Raw genomic sequence first — 18,082 nt, forward strand, 5'->3', positions numbered from 1 at the left:
GAGCTCCTGCTCAGTACAGTATTAGAACAAAGTTTTATGCGAATCGACTTCGGATGTTTCGACTAGTCGATTCGCTCATCCCTAGTCCTAATCATTATCTCCTATCCTAAATATATAACATACCCCTATAAATCAATGGGAGGCTGATCATGGTGTTCTGAATACAGATTATGTTGAGAAAAAATTAAATTTTCGCCATCAGAATCCGCGGTGGATTTTGTCCATGTGAACCTAATGGAACTGTGCGCCAGGATCTACATGAGATGGGTTTCCAGCTGCACACAAGTCAATTTGCTTCATTTTGGGATTACTTTTTTTAATATGCAAATACGCAATATACAGCTCGAAAGGGGTTGATAACAGAATACGTCATTACACTGACTCCATCACACCGTACATTTCATTACACTGACTCCATCACACCGTACATTTCATTACACTGACTCCATCACACCGTACATTTCATTACACTGACTCCATCACACCGTACATTTCATTACACTGACTCCATCACACCGTACATTTCATTACACTGAGACCAATTAAAAACTATCAATGATAAAAAATAAAAAAAATACAATAAGGCTGGAGTACACAGCGAGCTTTGTCACCCAGGAGCCGTTGTAAAATCAGGGCATTACCGCAAATGCATCCTCATGAACTTTCTGAGATGGTCTCAAGGTCGCCAGCGACCTGCGTCCCATAGGGGGTCACTGCGGCAGTATTGCAATAATGGAAAGATATCAAAGGGGTTGGATATTGATAACCTGTCCTCAGGATAAGATATCAATATCAGATCAGCGTGGGACAGCACTAGTGTTGCGCGACTTTAATCCGAATTTCAGGGAAAATTTGATTCGGCGCAAAGACAAATTTTCTTGTGCTTCGTGGTAGTGAATCTATTTTCCCTGAATGGCGGTAAAAAAAAAATCATACTTGCCTCCATTTGAGAGCGAAGAGCCGACCGCCGCCACCTTGATTGAAGATGTCACACGAAATCCCGTGCGCGGTGACGTTTGATGTCACCATGACAGCTGACATGATGACGTCATCATAGGCTGCGCAAGATTTCCCCCTAGAGCTTCAATTAAGATGGTGGTGGCCGGCTCATTGCGATCAAATGGATAAGTAGGTAAGTATGATTTTATTTTAATTAAATTTTATTTAACATTGATATTACAATGTCAGATGCCGCGATCAGCTATGAATGTGGCATCTGAGGGGTATAATGATGGGGAGCGGCGCAATCGCCACTCCCTGCCATTGCACCCACTACTTACAAAGAAATGCTCTTCGTCACGAAAATAACTTTTTTGTAAAAGTAGCCGAATCAAATTTTTCAAATTTTTTGATCAACTATTTGACAAGGACGTAGCGCTCCAGTGAGTGCCGCAGCCTTTTCCTAGCCCAATGAGGTCACGTTTATTGGTCACTTGGTCTAGGCGCAGCTCAGTCCGATTCAAGTGAATGGGCCCGGGCTGCAATACCAAGTACAGCCGCTATGCAATGTATGGAGCCTCTTCAAACAGAGCTCCCCGGTGCCGGACCCCCACCGATCTGATATTGATGATCTATCCTGAGGATGGGTCATCAATATTAAACTCCCAGAAAACTCCTTTAAAGGGGTTATCCAGTTTCTCAAAAACCCCCACATGTGCCAGGCCCCTCACCCATAATATACTTACGCCGCTCCTGGTCCACCGCCACTGCTGCTTCTCCCTGCACACGGATGAAAACATCCGGTGTCGGGGACGAGCAGCCGGGGATGAGCCTGCCTAGTGTCACCCGCGATGTTAGGGAGCCCCCCCCCCCGACATCGGATGCAGGGAGAAGCAGCAGCGACAGTGCGGGGACCAGGAGCGTTGTAAGTATATTACCGGTGAGGGGCCCGGCACATGGGGGAGTTTTGAGAAATTGGATAACGCCTTTAATGTGGATCACGGTGACTTAAATGTGTTGTGTAATCCTCGCTTCAGACCATTGAGAAGATTTATTAAAACTGGTGCAAAGGAAAACTGGTTTAGTTCCCCATAGCAACCAATCGGATTGATCCTTTCATTTTCCAAAGTTACTGTGAAAAATAAAAGGTGGAATCTGATTGGTTGTTATGGGCAATTAGCTCGGTTTTCCTTAGCACCAGTTTTAATAAATCTGCCCAATATACAGTACATGTATAAAAATCTAATTTCACATTTTAAGAACAATTGCAGGTGAAAAATTGGGCAACGTTCATATCTTTCTCCCAACTTCAGCTAAAATCCAGGCAATGCCATCTAATAACCCCAACAGCGTGGAGGCTTCTGTGTTTTGCACCTGTAAATGATAAATGATATACATGAGTCCACACACAGAGGTTTTATTCCGTTTGTGATGCAATTTTCCGGGAAAAAATGCAGTAAAAAAGAATGCGAAATGTAATATTTTTCAGAACATGCTACAGAAACCTCAAGCTCTGTTTTATGCCCAGATTCTTGAAATCAGTTTTCATTTATAGATATATACATATTCTGTACAGGGCAGATCAGGGGCGCACCACCAAAGAGGCCAGGTGAGGCGATAGCCTCAGGCAGCACCGGGTAGGGGCAAGGGGGGGGGGCAGAAGGGCCATGGGCAGTGAGCGCTTTCATTGTGGTGAAGGGGTTAGGTTAAGAAATTGGCATGGTGGGGGGGGGGTGCCATTTAAGTTTTCGCCAAAGGCAGAAAGGCTAGGTGCGCCCCTGGGGCAGATTATGAAACTTTATAAAAAATTTAAAAAAAGTCTTTGTGGTCCATAGTAATCAATCACAGCACAGATTTCATTTTTCAATAGCAGAATATGAAATGAAAGCTGCATTGGGATCAGGGGTGCACCTGGCCTACCTGCTGCCTGAGGCAAAAACTGAAACGGCAGCCCAACCAACCATCGCCAATTTCTTAACCAAACCCCTTCCCTCCACCACTACTGTTAAAGACATACCTGGAAAACATTACATACAGAGTAATACGGCACCACATACTCTGCTTCCCAATACTATACTGCAGAAACAGATAATCCCCCGTCTTCTGCTTCCCTCTTGCCCCTTCTTGGTGCTGCCTGAGGCAATCGCCTCACCTTGCCTCATTGGTGGTGCACCCCTGATTGGGATTGGCAGCTATGAGCAACCAAGATAGATTTTTCTGTTCTGTCATTAAAGGAGTATTCCCATCTGGAACATGGATGGCATTTCACTAGGATATTGCTAAGATATGCCATCAATGTCAGATAGGTGCAGGTCCTACCTCTGGCTACTATCTCCAGAACGGGACCCCCGAAGTGAAGGAGAGCACACCGCACATGCGTGATTTGCCCTCCAGTCATGCGTGACCCACCCCTATCTCGTTTTGATGGCATATCCTAGCAACATGGCATCAGTGTTCCCCTTTAAAGTCCTTTACTATGCAGTACATCAGTGCATGATCTTAAAAAAGGGACCTGACCCTCTTTTCTCAGGAATTCGTTTGCAGGGGTATGAACATGGTCTATATTGTATTCTTATTATCAAAAGCAGACCTATGTAAAGAGGACCTATCACCTCTCCTGTCTGTTTAAGTAACTACTTGCATTCCTCATATAATAACAATTTAGGTGTAACTCTGTTGTGCTATTCCTCTATTATTCCTACTAGACTTTGATCAATGACTTGCCAGTAGTCGGCAACAAGGGTCCATCTGGGTGATAGGGAGTGTCCCTGCACAGTCTCACACTACTACCAGTGCTGCCAGGGACAGACTACGCAGGGACGCACCTCACCTATATCCATGAACTTCTAGCAGGAATAATAAAGAAATGGCAGAACATGAAGTTACATGAACAGATGCTCCAGAATGCAAGTAGGTACTTAAACGAGTATATAGTTTGTCAGCTCACCTCCAGGAATGGGTGCACATTTCAGCCTTCCAGGATCTTCAAAAAAAAGAGAGCAGATCCAGCACTCCAGAACAACGTAATAAAATATAACATTTATTCCATGCTTGTTAAAATGCGATGCATCATGTTGAAGTGCAGAGGTAGCACGCCATCTGACTAGATGATGACTAAGGACCCGGAGGGGTTGGAAATGCGTCAGCTGGCGTGCTACCTCTGCGCTTCAACATGATGTATTGCATTTTAACAAGCATGGAATAAATGTTATATTTTACCACATTTTGTAGAGTGCTGGATTTCCTTTTTTTTTTTTTACTACTAAAACAGACATGTCCTATAAGAAGAATCCAGCCTGCCACCTAATGGAACAGCCATGGGTGGGCAACCTGTGGCACTCCAGCTGTTGTGAAACTACAATTCCCAGCATGCTCCATTTATTTCTATGACAGTTCTGAGAAGAGCAGAGCAAGTGTGCATGCAGCTGGAGTGCCCACCCCTGCTGGGAACAATTCCAAGATTATGCCAAAGCACAGATCTAACTCCAGTAGACAACACTCACCATCCATGGTCGATTTAACCTGTTTAGACACAGCTCATGAGCCAAATAGACACAAGGGATCCTCTTGTTTCCAGGGTTTGTCACACAAGATAACACCAACAAAGGTCTCCTCTGCGCCCCAAGTAGAGGATCCATCATCACCTGGATCTGAGCTACCTCCTCTTCACGATTATGCTCTACGTAAGATAAGGAAGAAGGTCACCACAGCATTGTCTTTATCACATAATAATGTATTTACTTTATATTTTCTGCATATATCAATGGGCCTTTGGCGGCAAGTGTTCAATTTCCATGCAGCGCCAGCACAAGAAAAATAAAGCATTACATGAAACCTGTAGAAATTAACCCTTTTCCTGCCAGGGTCTTATCTCATACGTACTTGCAGGGTGGCACGTCGGTAGCCAAGGACGTATCTCAGGCTATACAGCAGCTAGAGATAACAGCCAGGGCTTGTTGTAAAGCTTACAACCTACGCTTTAAAATAGTGCCAGGATACATCAGGATACATACTACATCGGGAGTTACAACACTTAAAAATGGGTCCCAGTAGGCATATGGGATAATGACGGGGGGACACACTACAATAAAATACTTCTCAGTGAATCCCTGTTTATGGCCCGCAAAGTAATAGCCCTCAAGTGGATGGCGGAGGAACTTCCTACTTTGGGAATTTGGAAGAGGTTAGTGAACCAGATCATCCCGTTTGAAAAAGTATTATATATGAATAGAAAGTGTCCTGACAAATTTCAGAAAGTTTGGGGTTTGTGGTGTGATTCTACTCTGACTACCTCGTCTGACTCTGTAAGGTCAGTTAACCCTTGAGAGTGGTACAGCAACAAAACTTCATACACGCCTCTTGGTTTTGTTAACTTACTTTAATGCGCTGATTGTCCATATTACACTTGCGAAAGGATTGGTGAAGACACTTATATAATTGTATACTTTTACTTTATTGTACTGTCTTATACTCAGGAACGGTCTCATTTTATTCGATATTGTCTGCTGTAAGAGATTATACGGTATGCATATGTCTATACCATGTATGTGCCTTGTTACTCTTTTTCAATAAAACGAGTTTAAAAAAAAATAAAAAATGGGTCCCAGTCAGTGCTGCACATACATGCAGCTTTGACTCCTGACTTAATTATAAGGGCTATATCTCCTGATGTAGAGGAGCTAGCAATACAATCTTAGTCTTGTTTTAAAGCTTTAACTGACAGCTTTAAAACCCGACTGGATCTACATATTCCATTATATAAACCTGATAATGCAACCCTCCTCTCTTCAGCCAGTTGAGATGTCAGTCAGCCTGGAGGAGGAGATGGGGGACCAGTGGTGGAGTGCTAACAGACTGTAGAAGGAGAGAACAGAAACAGAGTGTTCTCTATCCCTGTCTAACTGTACTTGTCCCCAGGGAGAAGATAACATGGATTTCTGTTCATGTTATTAACCCACTTCCCCCCAAATGAATCAGCATACTTGCTCTTTGATTGTCAGAGATGGGGTTCTTTTTCCACAAAAGAAGTGAGAAATGCATTTAACTTGTAAGTTGTTTGTATAAACTCTGCACATGTTATAATTATTTTTTTTAGGAGGTATGGTGCATATAATTTTTAGCTTGAGTCACTCTTTTGCCTACTATTATCAGCATTTATGCAATTTTTAGAAAACAAATTACAGTTTGATGCAAAGTTGCATTATGGTGTCCATAAATATAAAGTGCTGAGTGGGATTTTGACAATGTGCCATGGTGAATGAAGGGGGGGGGGTAGAATGATTTTTTTTTTCTTCACAATTTAGGTTTATTTGTCAGTATTAGTGTTGAGGGAATCGAACTCCATGAAATGGAATTCGATCAAAATTTCAGGAACAATTCGATTCGCAGCAAAGCCGAATTTCCTCGTGCTTCGTGGTAGCGAATCGATTTTTCCCTGAATGGCTGTAAGGCTGTAAAAAAAAAAAAAAAATAATACTTACCTCATCTGTTTGAGAGCGAAGAGCCGGCTGCTGCCATCTTGATTGAAGATCTCGCACAAAACCGTTTCGTGCGCAGTGACATATGACATCACCACGCCGGCCGACGTGATGAGGTCATTACAGGCCGCCAAAGATTTTGTGCGAGATCTTCAATCCAGATGGTGGCGGCTGGCTCTTTGCGATCAAATAGATGAGTTAAGTATATATATTTTTTTTTATGTTACACGGTAATATTGCTGTCAGATGCCTTGATCAGCTATGAATGCGGCATCTGACGGGTACATTGACGGGGGGCAGTGCAATCGACGCTTCCTGTCATTGCAGCGACTACATACAAAGAAATGCGGTTTGTGACAAAGTAATTAGCCACAAAGCAAATTGTTTTGTAAAATTTGGTAAAGCAGCCGACTCTAATTTTTGAATACTTGGCTCATCTCTAGCCATACTTTTGTCTCATTGTAATTGAGAATAATCGATCAGAAATATTTCGGACATTGTAAGCTGCAGCTTTATTACTTGCTTACTTTGATGTGATTCAGCATTGGCCACATAGATGAAACCATCCACAACTTTGCACACTTCCTTTACTTGAGGGATGAGGCTGTATGCAGCCCTCTGGTCTCCATGTACCAAACCCTCAGAGACGAACATCTTGTTGACGGCCGCACTCTGTTCTACGCGCGCTCGATCTCGTTCTGAGCTGTAAAGAACAAAAATGAAACAAAAAAGATTGTTTATCAAAATATTCATATCCACAAGGATAATATTGGCCAAGACAGTAAAAAGTATACGTCCATCATTGAATCCAATTTTATTGTAGGCCCAAAATTCGGTGCTTTATCCTGAAGGGAGTGGGAGCTCCAATTTTTTTGATACAGAAAAAATTGATATAGAAAACATAAGTCTGTTTCCTAATAATAAAATAATAGTTGTCCGCACGATCTAACCTCATACAGCACACATATATAGGGTTCACTAGCTAGTTTCACTAAAGGTCCTGTTACAAGGACCCCTGTCTTGGCAAACAAATGTTTGTACAAATGTTCGTTCCTGATCATTGCCCCATGTAACCACTCCCAAAAATAGCATCTTTTCCGTATAAAAATTCTTGTGCATTTAAACCCCTGTCAAATATTGCCAAGTGAAGACGAAAGCGCTTCCTTCCACATGTAAAGTGTTTTGTTTGTGAACATATATGAACATATCAGTATTTCATCTTCAAGATAACACATCCATTTAGAGTTTTAAAGGGGTTGTGTCACTTTAGCAAGTAGTATTTTTCATGTAAAGAAAGTTAATACAAGGCATTTACTAATGTATTGTGATTGTCCATGTTGTCTCCTTTGCTGGCTGGATTCATTTTTCTATCACATTATACACTGCTCGTTTCCTGCAGTCCATCAGTGGTGGTCGTGTTTGCACACTATAGGGAAAAGTGCCGGCCTATGTTTGCTCCCACGGTCCCGGCCACCAGAGAAGCCGGAACTTTTTCCAGTGCAAGCACGGCCACCGCTGATGGAACCATGGAAACGAGCAGTGTATAATGTGATGGAGAAATTAATCCAGCCAGCAAAGGAGGCAATATGGAGAATCACAATACATTAGTAAGTGCCTTGTATTAACTTTCTTTACATGAAAAATGTCACTTACTGAAGTGAGACAACCCCTTTAAGGAATAAAAGCCCCATGGATTGGGCACATAGGGATGGAGGATGGAAGGAACCTGGAGATGGAAGCTGGAGGGGCCAGAGGAGAGAGACTGGTGGAGATACCTAAGTGCTAAGTGCCCATGGATGGTAAATTTTAAGGAATTCTGTTGCGGAATTACCAAATGGTCTTGTTGTGAGTAACATTATATTGTAACCTTGTAATTGTAATAAGTCTCTCGGTAATATTTATCTCTTTCTTGTTTCATTATATCTCCATACACTTATCAATAATAACTGTAACATCAATTTTCCACAATATACAATATACTTTTCATATGCTCACTGCTGTATGTCATTTATTGCACCCAATCATACCCAGTAAGAGGGTGGATTATATGTAGTATATATGTAATATGTTTTTATATATAATAATTTCTTACAAGGGGGTGTCCACTTTTTTTAAAATTTATTTTTAAATTCCTCCCTCTGAAGGGAACTATATTCACCTGCTCCTTGCCACTCAGTTCTTGCTAGGTCCTGAGCTATAGTCACTGAGCTTCCAGTCCCCGCATATAAACCTTTTGCATGGACTGTCGTGTGCACTGCTGCAGCCAATAACTGGCCCCAGAGCGGGTGTGTCCCCAAGTGGCTTGTCACTGATGGGTCACGTGCTGCTTGGGGACACGTCCTCCCTGAGGCCAGTCACTGGCTGCAGCTACGCCTTTGACCCCGTCAGTACAGGAAGTTTACATGAGGGGGACCGGAAATCCATGGAGCCGGAACAGAGCAGTGGGGAGCAGGCGAGTATAGTTCTCTTCCCAGGTCCTGATGGGGGATGGGGGGGGGGGGGGGATTAAAAAAAATATACCCCCTTTTGGTCCCTTATATATATAAAGTCAATTTGGAAGTGTTTTTTTGTCAATCACATCACCTTTATCAGTAAATATTTCACATATTTCACAATTTGATTTACAAAAAAAGATGTAAAATAGAAAAATATAAAGAAGTATCCTACCGTGTTGTAGAATAAAGGGTTAAAATATTAAATTTGTGTTCACCATTAAGCTGAAATGTGACGCCAGAGCCAACACCTGTGCGGAAAGGGCAGGAGACAAGAAAATATAATTGGATCAGCACTGAAGCTTGTGTGCTACCCCCAAGGTCTATGAGAGGACCTGAGGACCTGCACCTCTGTTACCTGATTCTATAAATCCTACAGCACTTAAAGGGGTTAGCCACCTTTTGGGGAGAGGTTTTGCAACCCCCTCCACCTGGGCAGACATGCAAAGGGAAGCATACTTTATACTTACTTGCTCCATGCCTCTGGGTCCTGGCATCTTTGCTCCCCAGCCTTGTCTGCCTCGCCAGGTCCCCCGCTGACAACATCCACTTTGACACTGCTTGAGCCAATAGTGCAGTGGTGACCTGCCCCTTGTGTCACATGACCATTCACCATGATGCAAGGGGAGCGGGTCACCACTGCAGCCAGAGATTGGCTGCAGCAGCATCAAGGCTGATGCCGGCAGCGGGGATCTGAGAGAGGCCGCCGAGGCCGAGACCCAGCAGAGTGGAGCAGGTATGTATGCTGCTCTTCGCAGGTCTGTCCAGGAAGGGGGTTTGCAGACAGATTCTGCCGAGCTAAAATGTCAAGTTCTGTTGACGCTTGTGTCATGGGTGCAGTCCTGGATCCATCATACAATTACTTATAATAGGGCCCTTCAGGTTTTGTCATGCTGAGTGTCAGGTCTGATGCAATCTACTACAAAGGCTGTGATGTGAACACAGCCCTAGAGAGAACATTTAATGATGTCACTTTGTCTTACCATTAATTTGCCTCTGAAGTATGCTGACAACTGGTATAAGCTCTGGAGAGGTCATCATCCGCGTGACCAAAGAATCATCCAGCTGTTCAAGACCAGGACCAAACATAGCAAAGCGGGGCTCTCCCTGCATGACAAGAGACTGCAGAAATGAGGTCACGGCTCCATAAATGGGATTCCTGGTCCGCATAGACCTTCTGGTTTTTGGGCAGCTCCTTAGGTAGCTAAACCACAAAAAAGCACTGCAGTCACTAAACTGTTAAAGTTTCAGATTACACCATAATATGAAATGTTATATATGGATGACCTGCTTATGTCCCTAAGAATTGGTTTATAACATGACAACTGCATGAAAGAGAAGTCATAGAGAAAGGACATTTCTAATATCCTGGCCTTGATGAATTAGGGTACTTTCACACTAGCGTTAAAGTTTTCCGGTATTGAGTTCCGTCACAGGAGCTCAATACGCTTCCGTTTTATCCTAATGCATTCTGAATGGAGAGCATTACGTTTAGTATGCATCAGGATGCCTTTGCTGCGGTATTTTCTCCGGCCAAAATTCCGGCACACTTGCTGGAATGCTGGATCCGGCATTAATTTCCATTGAAATGTATCAATGCCATATTCGGTACCAAGTGTTCCGGAAAAACGGATGCGGTTTTCCGGATGACAACGGAGAGACTGATCCAGTATTTCAATGCATTTGTCAGCCGGATACGCAAACAAATGCTATCCATTTGCATACGGATTTCTGGATCCGGCAGGCAGTTACGGCAACGGAACTGCCTGCCAAAATCCTCTAACACAGGCATGCTCGACCTGCGGCCCTCCACCTGTTGCAAAACTACAACTCCCAGTATGCCCGAACAGCCTACAGCTATCAGCCTATAGCACGGCATTGTGGGAGTTGTAGTTTTACAACAGCTGGAGCGCCGCAGGTTGAGCATGCCTGCTAACACAAGGGTGAAAGTACCCTTAGGTCAGTAGTAAAGGGGTTGTCTGACTTTAGCAAGTGACATTTATCATGTAGAGAAAGTTAATACAAGCCACTTACTAATGTATTGTGATTGTCCATATTGCTTCCCTCCTGGCTTGATTGATTTTTGCATCTCGTAATACACGGCTCATGCCCAGGGACTGCGACCACCTCTGCAGCGCAGATTCAAGTTGGTTGGGACAGAAGCTGCTGCGCATGCGTGCCTATGCGCACTCCCATAGTCCTAGCCACCAGAGAGACCGGTGCTTTTCCTATAGTGTGTAAGTGCTGTCCACCACACCTTGGGGTATCTGCACTTTTTTATTTTTTATATGCAATGTAATGTGATGCTATGCTATTTTATTCCAGCAGAGGAGGTAATGGTTGGCATGAACAAGGCTAACCGCCCTGCTCCTCCCCTATTGGTAGGAGTAGGCTGGTCCTACTTTCTGCCAGGAAGGGGTGTTCCAGGCTAGTGAGACACAGAAAGGAGAGGAGAAGAGAGTTTGTGTTCTGATAGTGGGGGAGAAAGGAAGCACATGCAGAGCTCCTACTCTTAAGAACCGTATCTAATTCCCCTGTGAGACCAACACTTCAGAGAGCCCAGAAAGCACCAGCAGAGTGGTCAGTAAAATACGCTGTACAAACACTGCTGCAAGGTGAGGGATTACAGTTCAGACACCATCACCTACCTAAACAACCACCAGGCCAGATAAATATCAAACTTGTATTACACTGGATAACTATATCCACAAGTGCCTGCACTAAGTAAAGAGAGACTGTTCTATGTTTACTTCTGTCCTGATTCTTTAAACCACCTTTCCACTGCACCGATGCTGAGGGAGCAATGGCCTGAGGGAGGACACTGTGACACATCTCATCAGAACCACTACCACTCCGATCCTCTGCACCGGCTCCTAAGGGGCTCACTGCACAAGTACAGGCACTGCTGCTGGATTGCAGTGTGGTCGTGATAATGCAATGGAAAAATGAATCCAGCCAGCAAAGGAGTCAACATGGACAATCACAATACATTAGCAAGTGCCTTGTATTAACTGCGTCTACATGATAAATGCCATTTGCTGAAGTGACACAACCCCTTTAAGATGCCCATACACCTTGAATAGCCGTTGGCTCCTTTGCCTGACTGCTGTTCTTCCTGACTTCTCCATGGACATGTACAGTCAACTCGGCCGAGCATGCATGTGTTTTCAGTGGGATGAGGAGAGAAAGATCCCTATTAGACTGAGCGAATTTTAAGCCAATTATCAGGAACAACAAAATTTAGACTAGAACATTCATAGTCGCAGGTGCACATCCATAAAGCTAGTAGCATGCAGGAAGCAAACAAAAACAGGTATGGCAGCACAACATTTCACATACAAACAATAAAACTGGGAAATAGGGATTATACTAAATTAAAGTGGTATTATACCTACTATAAATGAAAAAAAAAATAGAAGCTCTTTGCGCAACCGGTTTAGCTAGGTTGATGAATAAACATTTAATTTTTTTATATAGACTGAGTTAGGAGTAGCAGAACCTTTAAGCCTCTGACATACGGACGGCTCTGATCTATAAAACACCCATAGCAGTATATCCCCTAGCCTCTACTGTACATTGACATAGCTCCGATTTCATACAGAGGCATGGAAGCTCGTCTTGTACCCAAATCCAAATTGTTAGAAGGGCTTCATTGACGATAACGTAATATTTGGGAGTCCTGCTGTGGGGACCTTTTTCAATTAGCTGTCATCTGTGGGGAGTTCAATTTCCCTGCAGCGCCAACCACAGGCAAAATTAAGAATTACACTGTGTTCCATGAAATCTGTGAGTTAAAGGGAGTCTGTCAGCAGATTTACCCCTTTTTAACAGTTGCCATTCCGCTGTAGCCGCAAAACAGATGATTAACACAGTACCTTTATATGCTTTGGTGGACTTTTAAATATGCCAAAAACGAACTTTGATGAGGGCTCGCAAGTGCCCAGGGCGGAGTCCACCGGGTTGGAGCCCAGGCAGCTCTGCCTCTTCGGCTCTTATCCCCGCCCAGCCTCCTCCTCTGCTCGCCTATCTGTTGTCTCTCCCCCTCAGCGAGATCCCGCGCCGACGCGATGACTTCCTTGGTCGGGGCATGCGCACTGCCATGCCCATTGCTGACACGGCATCGCAGTAGCTTATGCGCATGCCCCGACCAAGGAAGTCATCGCGTCGGCGCGGGATCTCGCTGAGGGGGAGAGACAACAGATAGGCGAGCAGAGGAGGAGGCTGGGCGGGGATAAGAGCCGAAGAGGCAGAGCTGCCTGGGCTCCAACCCGGTGGACTCCGCCCTGGGCACTTGCGAGCCCTCATCAAAGTTCGTTTTTGGCATATTTAAAAGTCCACCAAAGCATATAAAGGTACTGTGTTAATCATCTGTTTTGCGGCTACAGCGGTATGGCAACTGTTAAAAAGGGGTAAATCTGCTGACAGACTCCCTTTAATATCAATAATATGGTTCCACGTGATAATTCCCCACACGTCCTACAATACCATATGCAGAGGTAAACGTGCATTAACAGCATCGATCCAAATATGTATATATGTACCTGTTTAAACCTTGCTCTCTCTTTTCTGCGCGTACCGATCCTCCTTTGTATGCTGGTACTTGTATTCAGGGTGGGTTAGACAGCCCTATATAATCTTATAAAAATAAGCTGGTGGCCCCGCTCAGTATTAAACTCGCTAACTCGCGCTTAAATCAGAGCGCTTCGTGAAGTCACTAAACTGAGTTACGGGTATCTAGGAGTGTCAAAAAAACTCCAACGCGTTTCGGATAATCGTTATTCTTCATCAGGGATATAGACTGGCTCTCCTAGTATTCTTTATATAGGATTCTCCTCCCCTGCCATTTTTAACCCTTAGTTCTCTCTCATCATACTCTGATGTTTCAGCCTGCTTTTCTCCTTCATTAAATGCAAATAGTTCAATCTCTGGTACTAATGTGTTCATGTTAAAAATCCAATGTGTCTCCACTTTAGACATTTTTTTTATAAAATCTTCTCCTCTTTTATCTCCCTTAACTATTTATATTCCACTTAATTACCCCATGTTTTTCCTTATAGTGTCGGGATAATGGATGGCCATCATATTTTCTATGGATATTATAAATTTGTTCACCGATTCTTTTATTCAATGACCTTCTTGTACGTCCTATGTATATCTTCTTACATGGACAGGTTAATGAACAAATGACACCTCGACTATTACATGTGACATAATCTCTTATATCATGTACAAATGAGCCATCTGTATTCTTTTTTTTTTTTGTATAGTTCTTTTAATCTTTTACATACCCCACATGGAAAAAAAACCTTTTAATGGTTGCTTTATTTTCCCTGATTGTTCACCTGTATATTTATATATGTATTTGTTGGTGCCACCATATTCCCCACATTTCTCGCCTTCCTATATATAAATTTGGTGGCCTTGGGGATATAATCACCTACTAATTTGTCTTCTTTCAAAATATCTCAATGTTTTTTAATAATGTTTTAAACATCTTAGCAAGCTTATTTTTATAAGATTATATAGGGCTGTCTAACCCACCCTGAATACAAGTACCAGCATACAAGGGAGGATCGGCACGCGCAGAAAAGTGACAGCTAGGTTCAAACAGGTACATATATACATATTTGGATCGATGCTGTGAATGCACGTTTACCTCTGCAGACGGTATTGTAGGAACCAGATTATTGATAATAGTTTTGCCGTTTTTTGCAGTAGTGGCGGTACCGCAGCGTCAGCTATAGGTTCACAGAGGATAAAAGCGCCAGTGTAATATAGTTTTCAAGTACGAAATCTGTGAGTTGTCTGTGTAATTTAGGACATGCTCTGTGTAACTGCTAAGGCCAATAGGTGAAGACCTTGAACAGAAGTCCCCCCTCTTTGTGAACCCACCTAATAGAGTACATGGAAATGGGTATCCTAAATTAGACAAGCCCCTTTAGTGCTGCATTCTGCCCATAGTAGGCTGATAGTCCCTTTACTTACATGGACATATAATTACACTCCTTCCCATCTGGTGATTCACATAAACAAGAGTTGAGGACGTCTAAGTCTGGCAGGCTGAGGTAATCAATGGAGGACCACGATGGATGGTCTCGCAGCAGAAAGTACTTCCACAGTAGACGGTCTTGCACCATTGAATGCCAGTACTGGTTTGTCATTCCAAGCCTGCATAAGTCTTGTGGTGAGAGAAATGTCAGGATATATAACTGCATATCAACCTACAAAGTGCAGAAGCAGAAACATGAAGAGAACATGTATTACTATGTGGTGAGAGAAGAGTCCTACAAGAATGGACCCATTCATTGGTAATAAGAAGCATGGGACCACAGCACCAGTTGTTCTTCAGGCATGAAATCTGCAAGCTTTCCACAGGGTCATCACAAAAACAAGATACATAAGGCTGAAGTCTACATCCCGTGACTGGACAGGGCCTGTGTAAAACAGGTTTTTCAAGGGTAATAACTAAAGAAGAAGTGTAATGGGTTAAAAAGAATCATTACTCACCTCTCTGATCCCCTACCTATGCTGTTCTGATGCTGCTCAGGTCCCTGCTTCTCACCACTTCCTGGTCGTGGGCTCGAAACACAGGAAGTGGCTTGGTCTCCTTCTCAGCCTCACTGGCCGCAGTGGTGACGGTCAGCCTGCTGTAGTCTTAGCTTACTATTATGTACATTTGTATAAATGTGTGTTATGTGTATTCATGTCTCCATCACAGGTCTGGCAGAACAGTCCAGAATTTCAACTGCTGTCCAGGAAGGACTGCAGAAGGTCCCAGTTTCAATTGTATCCGCATTCCCTCCCCCAGTCCCTGGCCTGTGCTCTCCAGAGCAGGAACCATGCAGTGACATCATAGCACCTGCTGAGCACAAGCCAGGGGTTGATGTGCTCCATTCATCGGAGGGCACCAAGGTGGCAACACTGTTTTGAGAGGGGAACTAAGGGGGCATTACTTCTGTCAGGTTGAAATAAAGGGGCTTTCTACTATGTTGGGGAAATAAAGGGGCATTCTTACTGTTAAGGGGGCACTAAGGGGGCATAATTACTCTGCTGGGCACAAAGGGGGCATTCTCTCTGGGGTTGAGGCATTCATAGTGTAGGGAAAGCACTAAAGGGGCATTCTAACTCAGAGGGTGCACTAAGGGGGCATTCTTACTGTGAGGGGGTATAACTACTGTGTGGGGCTCTTAAGGAGTATCATTACTCTCACGTGAAAAGTTTCCGCGGTGCGCTGTGCGCGCTGCAGACTTTGTCCCTCTTTGGTTTCTTTGAAAGTTGGGAGGTATGTCTATTGGGGCAGAGGGTCACTTACCGGTAATGTGTCCAGGAGACTACCACCATCCACTTGCTCTAGACCATCACTTTCATCTTCCAGCGCCCCCCGACCCTTCACTCTGTGCAGATACCGATCCCTCAGTTGTCTGAATCCATTTATTACAGCAGCTTCAAGCCGGCTCCATTCCACGACTGGCACAGCGCCCCCTTCAGCCATCCTGCCCCCCTCTCTCCCCAGTAATGAGCGATTGCTACAGCCTGCAGTGATTCCTCATCGGATGCAGAAAACTACTTCCTCATTTGCAGGGATCTCCAGCATCATCAAACCAGTGTCACTGCCTCGACAAGGTACTTCCTCGTCATGTGACCTGTCCTTAGCAACCCAAGCAGTGTACATAGCAACCAAGCATACACTGCTGATCATGTGTCTAAAGTCTACAGGAGGGAGGAACTAGAGAGCAGCAGGCACACAGGAGGACTGAAGCCTCTCTGCTGCAGAACTGCTAGGAGAGAAAGGGGCTGGAGAGGGAGCCATGAGCAGGCGATCTGACAGATCTGTCAGTCAACGCACTCTGCAGCCTTTAACCCCTTATTGCTGCAGCCATTTAGGATTTTTCAGTTCAGTTTTTTACTCCCTGCTTTCCAACAGCTGTAACTTTTTTACTTTTTTGTTCATTTAGCTGTATAAGGCCTCATGCACACGACCGTTGTGTGTATCCGTGGCCGTTGTGCCGTTTTCCGTTTTTTTTCGCGGACCCATTGAGTTTCAATGGGTCCGTGGAAAAATCGGAAAATGCACCGTTTGGCAGCCGCATCCGTGATCCGTGTTTCCTGGCCGTGAAAAAAATAAGACCTGTCCTATTTTTTTCACGGCCAACGGTTCACGGACCCATTCAAGTCAATGGGTCCGTGAAAAATCACGGATGCACAAAAGATTGTCATCCGCGTCCGTGATCCGTGTCCGTTTTTTCCTATCTTTTCAATGGCAAACTTGACTTAGATTTTTTTTTTCATTTTTCATGTCCGTGGCCCCTCCAAAAAACAAGGAAGACCCACGGACGAAAAAACGGATCACGGACCTACGGACCCCGTTTTTGCGGACCTTAAAAAAAACGGTCGTGTGCATGAGGCCTTAGGTCTTGATTTTTGCCTGACAAGTTGTACTTTCTTATGGCACAATTTAATATTGCAGGCTATTCCATCCAAGTCTAAATGGGGTGGAATTGGGGGGAAAAAACATAATTCCACCATTGTTTTATGGGCTTTGCTTTTCCTGTCTTCACTATGCTGTAAAACGACTTGTAAACCTTAGGGCTCGTTCACACGACAGTTGGTGTCCTGTGCCTGTGCTGTGGACTGCAAATTGCGGTCCGCAATGCACGGGCACCTTCCGTGGGGCAGGCGCATGGGGATCGCAGACCTATTCACTTGAATAGGTCCGCGATCCCTCCGTTCCGCAAAAAGATAGAGCATGTTCTATCTTTTTGCGGTGCAGAGGGACGTAACGGAACCCCAAAAAGCACTCCGTAGTGTTTCCGTAGTGTTCCGTTCCGGATTTGCGGACTCATTGAAATGAATGGGTCCGCATCCGTGATGCGGAATGACAACGGAACGGAGCCTGTGTATTGCGGATCTGCAAATGCGGTCCGCAATACGGGAACGGGACACCAACGGTCGTCTGAACGAGCCCTTATTGTGAGGGTCAGTACGATTACAGCTATACCAAATTTATATAGTTTTTTAAAATGTTTTAATACTTTTTCTGCCATATTCTGACACCTGTAAAAATTTTTATACAACCAAAACTCGTTGTATAAAAACAAAAAGTTGAGACGCTTTGTAAAATGTTAATAAAAACAGAATGCAACGATTTGTAAATTTCATAGACCCTTATTTTAT

At 44.0% G+C, this 18,082-nt stretch overlaps 1 protein-coding gene across 1 annotated transcript; it reads right to left on the reverse strand.

Annotated features, from left to right (window-relative positions):
- Nucleotides 1-1,226: 1,226 nt before the first annotated feature.
- Nucleotides 1,227-16,509, reverse strand: FBXO4 (F-box protein 4). The gene is made up of 7 exons (XM_044305904.1): nucleotides 16,221-16,509; nucleotides 14,894-15,129; nucleotides 9,892-10,112; nucleotides 9,084-9,159; nucleotides 6,944-7,119; nucleotides 4,443-4,618; nucleotides 1,227-2,313 (listed from the first exon to the last, which is right to left on the reverse strand). Exons 1-7 carry the CDS (start codon nucleotides 16,398-16,400, stop codon nucleotides 2,230-2,232), a joined length of 1,149 nt encoding a protein of 382 aa, XP_044161839.1. The 5' UTR covers nucleotides 16,401-16,509; the 3' UTR covers nucleotides 1,227-2,229.
- Nucleotides 16,510-18,082: the final 1,573 nt, after the last annotated feature.

The sequence above is a fragment of the Bufo gargarizans genome, chromosome 9, assembly GCF_014858855.1.
Source record: "Bufo gargarizans isolate SCDJY-AF-19 chromosome 9, ASM1485885v1, whole genome shotgun sequence".
Classification (NCBI taxonomy): Eukaryota; Metazoa; Chordata; class Amphibia; order Anura; family Bufonidae; genus Bufo; species Bufo gargarizans.

What these genes read in the sequence shown, in the direction of transcription:
- FBXO4 (XM_044305904.1), bottom strand. Translation starts at nt 16,400, where the DNA reads ATGGCTGAAGGGGGCGCTGTGCCAGTCGTGGAATGGAGCCGGCTTGAA. An exon ending in GTCTCCTGGACACATTACCG is followed by an intron (nt 15,130 to 16,220) that starts GTAAGTGACCCT and finishes TGCACTTTGTAG; the next exon opens with GTTGATATGCAGTTATATAT. An exon ending in GGTTAAATCGACCATGGATG is followed by an intron (nt 2,314 to 4,442) that starts GTGAGTGTTGTC and finishes TATCATTTACAG; the next exon opens with GTGCAAAACACAGAAGCCTC.